Source organism: Haemaphysalis longicornis, unplaced genomic scaffold (assembly GCF_048455015.1).
Source record: "Haemaphysalis longicornis isolate Haplotype H1 unplaced genomic scaffold, Haemaphysalis longicornis Haplotype H1 scaffold_9, whole genome shotgun sequence".
Classification (NCBI taxonomy): Eukaryota; Metazoa; Arthropoda; class Arachnida; order Ixodida; family Ixodidae; genus Haemaphysalis; species Haemaphysalis longicornis.
In genome coordinates this window covers 167,552,328-167,558,793 of record NW_027526460.1, presented here as the reverse complement: position 1 = coordinate 167,558,793, position 6,466 = coordinate 167,552,328, and the positions used below count along the sequence as shown (strand labels likewise).

Below are 6,466 nucleotides of genomic sequence, written 5' to 3'. Positions count from 1 at the left end.
CGTTTTTCGTTCTCGTGTAGTCGCTTACGATCTGAGATTGGTCATGCGTAAAAACAGTATCTGGCATTTTATCTTCAGCTTCTGTACTTGGCGAGAAGTCTGCCCAATCCACATTAGGCAAGTTGTAATCTCCAGCCATTATCAGTTTATCGCCAGGTTTTACATGCTTGAGAAGATATTTTGGGAAAAAGCTGTTTGGCGGTCTATAAACTACTCAAATTATATGTCTAATTTTGTTACTGCATACCTTACACAAGTTACTTTCAACACCCGAAACGTCAGGCATCCTTAAAACCCTAATTTTACTTTTAACAAGAATAGCTACTCCCCCGCCCCCTCGGTCGCAGTCCTTGCGGAACAGCCGATAGTTTGCAGGAACGAATTCCCTGTCGAAGGTGTCCCTCGGCCACGCATCTGCGAGTAAAAGAAACGCGGCGTCATGAGCAACAAGTAATCCTTCGAGCTCAACAGGTTTTTTTACAACGTTGCGGCAGTTCACGTTTAAAATAGTGAATACCTTTCTAAGCTTGTCGGGTCACTTGTTTTTGCGAATTTTCTATCGTTTCTCACTTTCTTCGTCCCATGCATACGTTGACCCGTCAATGCTGAGTTTGTCGCATAACAGTCTTGTTTTAGCCCCGGCTGAGTCGAGCTTTGTCAGAACTTCTTTCGGATTTCTCTTATCCTCTTAGAAAAATCCTCTGATACAGATACAGTTGTTCCTTTCAATTTTCCACACGAGTTTAGTATTCTTGCTTTTTGCGGATAGTCAAGTAGCTTAACGATAACCGGGCGGCTTCTTTCACTGTGCCTGTGATTCCGAGTTTTTCTTGGAACACGACGTTTCTTATCTTATCCGTTAGTTCTTCAGGTGATTCCTCGTCCTGCTCGTCTATTCCATAGATTATAAGATTGTTTCTTTCTACTCCTGTTTTCCAAATCATGTATTTTATATAGAAGGTAAGCGGCGTCTTTTTGAGTGCCAGTAATAGTTGATTGGAAATTATTAACTTCCGTTTTTAAAGCATTTATGCTACACAGTTGAGTTTCTAGGCCAGCAATTCGGTTCGTCAATTCAGTAATTTTTTATCGGTTTCATTTTGCTTGTTAAAAATGCCATTTATGCGAGATAGCATGCTGCTCGGGCCAGCTAGCAGTTTTTTCCTACATTTCTTTTTCTGCTGGCCCTGGGTTTGATTCAACGTCACCACATGACAAAAATTCACTTTGAAGCCGCACACATCACTTAGAAACTCTATTACACTCTCAGTGGTCAAGGCAGCCGCACTAAAAAAATGGTGGTCGCTTCTATAGCACTGAGCAGGAATGTAAGAACCAACCTGAATCACGAACTAGATGGGATTCATGAGCGTTTTGCCAAGTACGCTGCTGCCGAGCCCGCTGACTGGCGAGGTTGGTGCGAGGCCTCTCCTAGCGAATTGAAGACCCACGTGGTGTGACGTTCCGGACTTCGGAACAGGCGCAGTAGTAGCGGTGACAGGCACGAAGTTGTCGTTGATTAAACATTGGTCCGCACTGGTCGCCGCATTGGCGATAACGCTATAGTTAGTTAGCTAGCTAGTTAGCTAACTGGCGATAGTTAGTCATAAACAAAAAGGTCAGCAAATGCGTTCCTGTGTTATCGTCAGTTAGGCAAGGTAGCCCGATGTCTCCTTTCTTTTTTTGCCTGCTTTTAGAGCCTTTTTGTTTAAAAATAATCCAAAGTAACAGAGTCGAGGGTTTAGTTTGAACTCAAGTGCGGTTGCTGACGTATGCGGCAGACGTGACAGTGTTTGTTAAAGATAAGGAGATCGCGCAAAAAGTGGCGGAGATTACACAAGATTTCTGTGCACAAACCTGTAGTGTTGTAACTGGGAAAAGTGTTCGGGACTGTGGCACACCCGCTGCGGTGGCTCAGTGGCTAAGGCGTTGCGCTGCTGAGCACGAGGTCGCGGGTTGGATTCCCGGCCGCGGCGGCCGCTTTTCTGATGGAGTCGAAAAGCAAGAACGCCCGTGTGTACGAGATTTCGGCGCACGTTAAAGATCCCCAGGTGGTCAAAACTAATCCGTAGCCCTCCACTACGGCGCTCCTCGTCGTCTGCGTTGCGTCGGCGCGTTAAACCCTACAATGACACCACGTCACATCACTGTGGCACGGCGCATGGCCCACCAAACCCGAGTTTTTTAAAGACACAGTGGTTTCAGGTGCTGAAAATATATCTTGGCGCGCCGCTTGAGTGTTACCAAGATAGTAGCAAGCATTGGTAGGAAGAAGCAGTAAGATTGCGTGAAAAGGCAACGAGGTGGGGAGGCCGCAGCCTATCGGTGTTCGCTCGTGCCACAATCTGCAACATGTTCTTCCTGTCCAAGCTATGGCATGCCATGCAAGTAATACACTGTTCGCGAGTAAATGTGCAGAAACTGCACCGTGTTTTTGCTGTATTAATTTGGGGTTCCCAATGGGAAAGAACCAGCCGTACGAATATCTTTCGTAAGGTGCGAGCGGGAGGTGGGGGGGGGGATTATCGCATTTGTTTTCGCGACAACTTGACAGCAGATTTATGTTTCTTCGCGATGCGACGGATGTTTTTCTTCGCACATTTTTGCAAACTGTTTGGCGGGTTAACTCCCGCAGTTTGTTGTTTCGAATGTTGATGAACGTTACACGTCGAAACGTTACCTGAAGGAATCCGTTGAACCTTCGAGGTTTCTCTGTTGAAGGTTTTCTCTTGAATAACTTTCCAGTGTTTCAAGAAGACGCCTATCAGGAGATTTAAAAGATGTTCTTTTTCCATTTCCGCTATACAGAACTGGGTACCGCATTGGGCCAGGGCAAGATATACAGTGTCGCGTCAAAAAGATGGCAGTCCCAGCATGTATGAAAACATTCGTTTTTAAACTTCATTCGGGAGCTCTTCCAGTGAAAACATGGATGGCTTAAAAAGGGGTTGTTTGTGCCATGGACAACAGTTTGTCTTTTGTGCAAAAATGCTGAAGCAATAGACCACGTTTTCATAGACTGCTGGGATGTCGTCTTTTTTTGGACGTCCTTCAGCGAATCCTAAAAAAGACTTGCCTGTGACACCGCATGGAATCCGTTTCATTCCAGTCGACAAACAGGACAGTGTGCCGTATAATCTGATAATGCCTTTGGGACTACACGCCATCTGGCTGAGTGGTATGGCGGTGCCCCACTCTGATGCTGACGCGAAGACTGTCAGCAAGTACTTTGCTCTGAATGTGTGTATGCTGAAGAAAGTAATTAATATGCAGTGCCCGGAGCTTCCGTGGTTAGCCATTTTGGAGAAATTGTCTTCTTTCGATGTTAGATGCGACTGCATCTCATTCACTCGCTTGTCCCTCCATACGGCGTTGTTGTTGTCCGTCCACACCCCTCCCCCTTTCTCCTCGCCGCGCGAGCTGCGCTCTCCACCGCTCACCCCCTCGGCCCTCCGATAGCGAACACTCTCTCGCGAGGGGCATTGGATTGGATTCGATTGGGTTGGGTTGGCTTGGCTTGGCTTGGATTGAATTGGATTGGATTTCGATTGGATTTGATTAAAGTGGATTGTGCTGGATTGTGTTGCGTCATAGCCGCGCCACGTTGCGTCATAGCCGCGGTCATTCCAGCACTGGCGTTCCGATTTCGGGCACGTGCGTAGACTTAATCTTCGCTGCAAATTGCACGGTGGTCCCGTTACTTCACTATCCACTACCCGTACACTTCAGCGACCACAAGGCCGTCATCGTTAACGTTACGCCGCGTGTTAAATAAAGAATACATCATACGCGTTCCTCACACGTTTCACGCAATTAGAGAATCAACCCAACGGAAACACCAAGTGAACCCCCAAGATGCGTCGCATCTCCACAGGGTTCCCCTCGCGGGGAGGTGGGGTAATTTTTATGATAGTTTTCGCCCACCAAAGGTCGGTACGCGGGTTTTAAACCGACACTGACGTGAGTGTTTGTTCAGAATGCAATAAAGAATAAATGTGGGCGTAGCTCAGTCGGAAAGACGGCGGGCTCTCGCGCCTCTTCTCTGCGCGGGCCCAGGCGCGGTCACTGGCGGTGCCAGTGGTTCGTGTAGCCAGAAGCCAGCGGTAGCCTGGGATGTTTGTTTGTTTAGCCAGTAGTAGCGTAGGAGTTTTCTGCTGACGCGGACACGAAAATTTTCTTGGCTGGTTTGGGGTATACTGCTTCTCAGTAAAACTCAAACTATTGAATGCAGTATGAATAACCCTGCATTACCAGAGGTGTTCGAGTATAAATACTTCGGAGTTATCCTTACGCATGATCTCACTTGGAAGCGTCATGTGAATCCCGTCACCGCACAGGCCTCCAGGGTTTTGCGATTCCTTCGCCGGAATGGCAAAACATTTTCCTAAAGTCTGTAGAGAGCTTTTCTACAAATCCAACGCCAGATCGATTATGGAATATGCCTGTCCGGGTCGGGTCCCATGTACAATAAACGCTCATTAACTCGAACTCCAAGGGGACGCCACATCAGTTCGAACTAATGAAAGTGAATCACAAAAACCATGCAATGCGACCGTAGAGTAATAAAGTGTGTCAGCAACTGAAATCTTGAAAAAAAAAAACCGCGATTGAAACCTGCCGTGTATGCTTGAAGGCGAAAGCTGGCCCTTTTTTCTCTAACGAGCGAATGTAGCAGAAGGCCTCCTTTTCGCATACTACAGAACTGCAGAATAGACGGCCAGCATTTCATCCAGTCGTCACTTCCGAGCGGCGGCCGCACTGTTGCTTCGTCCCCCACTTCCTCGTGGTCACTGGTAGAGACAGGCTCTGCGCTTCTGACCTCAGAAATGATGCCCTCTGTCAGCGCGCCCCACACCCTGAACTTTTGTCCACGTCGACATTCTACGCAAAGGAACTCCTTCCAAAACGGCCGCTATGGAGGTTTTAAATTGCTTTTACAGGATTTGACTTCTCTGTATTTTTTTTCTTTCCGTAGGCGACGCAGCCTCGTATGTAGAAAGTAGTAGTAGTAGTAGTATATCTTCGAGGCCGTTCCTCTGGCCGTGCGCCAGGCCCCAAGCTGCCTGCGTGATGGCGCGTAGTTTGAATTATGATGTCGCTGAGGCCCCTTGTTGGAGACTAGCGGGCGACGAAGAAGAAGAGACCCAGCGCTCGAGCGGAGCGTGCATTACTACCATTATCATTGTAACCAAGTCATCGCCATTAAAAGGGTCATTCGTTGAGGGGTCCCACGGCTTCGTTTCCTGGCGGCGCACCCGCAGCGAGGTGCCCGATCCGCAACATTTGGTGCCGAATCCCAAGGGAAAACGAGCGGCTCCCACCGACGTGGGCAACGAGCGACGGCGACGACGAGTTTCTTCTAGAAACGGTCGCCCAAGCAAGCTTCGTCCTTCTCGGAACCGCACCCAGGGAGACAACGCGCGGACCGGGCTGCCTACCACGCGAGCAAGCCGGACTTTTTCGCTGAATGATGGACCGGCTGAAGGCGAAACGCGCTGCAAGGCGAGCCCAAGCGACGAAAATTTCGACAGAGGCGACAGCACTCATCGAGAGCGGCTGCTCCGACCGGCTCGCGCTCCGGAAGGTGTTGGACAGGCTCGTGGCTAGCCGCGAGGAGCTTAGCAAGATCGACGCCCAGGTCGAGGACGCGGTTCCTGTCGAGGAGCTGGAAAGGGAGTACGAGTCGGCGGCCCGTTACAACGACCCGACGCTCGAGGCTCTGATTCGCCTTACGTACCGGCTCGAGGAACTCGGCGTCAGCGACACGGCGCAACCTGCCCCCTCGGCTGCGGTTAGCACGCCACAGGCCCCAACGACGGTTCCATCTCAGTTCACTGGACCCCGTCTGCCCATGCTCACCATCCAGCCCTTTCATGGAGACGTGTGTAGCTGGACGTCGTTTTGGGAGCAATTCAACGGCGCAGTCCACACCAACCGGGCTCTCACCGCTACCGATAAGTTTCATTACCTCAGAAACTACTTGTCGGGTGAAGCAGCAGCTGCCATCGCCGGGCTGCCAACAACGGAGGCCTGTTATGAAAGTGCCGTTAACTGAAGGACAGGTTCGGCGACAAGAGCCGTATCATACAGCGGCATTTTCGAAACCTCCGCGAGTTACAGCCCGTGACGTCTCACTCGGAGGACAAGGAGCTGCGCAGGCTTTATGACTGTGTTCAGCTGAATGTCCGATGCCTAAACGTACTGGACGTACCCACAAGCAGCTTCTCGGCAATGCTCTACGACGTTTTGCTGGAGGCGCTGCCGAAGGAGATCGTCTTGGCATTCCACCGCCATGGACGTCTTCAAGGTGATACGCAGGGAGCGGTGCCTTCTGCTTCAGTAGAGGCAACCAGTGCCACAACGTCTTGCCAGAAGCTAGAGCAGCTCTTGAGATACGTATGGATAGAGCTCGAAGCAAGGGAACACAGTGTTCCAGCGACGTCCTCCTCCAACATCCGCGGTTACC

General features: G+C 50.0%; 1 protein-coding gene across 1 annotated transcript; it reads left to right on the top strand.

Annotated features, from left to right (window-relative positions):
• The first annotated feature begins 5,470 nt into the window (after positions 1-5,470).
• Positions 5,471-6,055, top strand: LOC144153555 (uncharacterized). Its single transcript, XM_077685177.1, has one exon. It carries the CDS (start codon positions 5,471-5,473, stop codon positions 6,053-6,055), a length of 585 nt encoding a protein of 194 aa, XP_077541303.1.
• Positions 6,056-6,466: the final 411 nt, after the last annotated feature.

What these genes read in the sequence shown, in the direction of transcription:
- LOC144153555 (XM_077685177.1), top strand. Translation starts at nt 5,471, where the DNA reads ATGGACCGGCTGAAGGCGAAACGCGCTGCAAGGCGAGCCCAAGCGACG.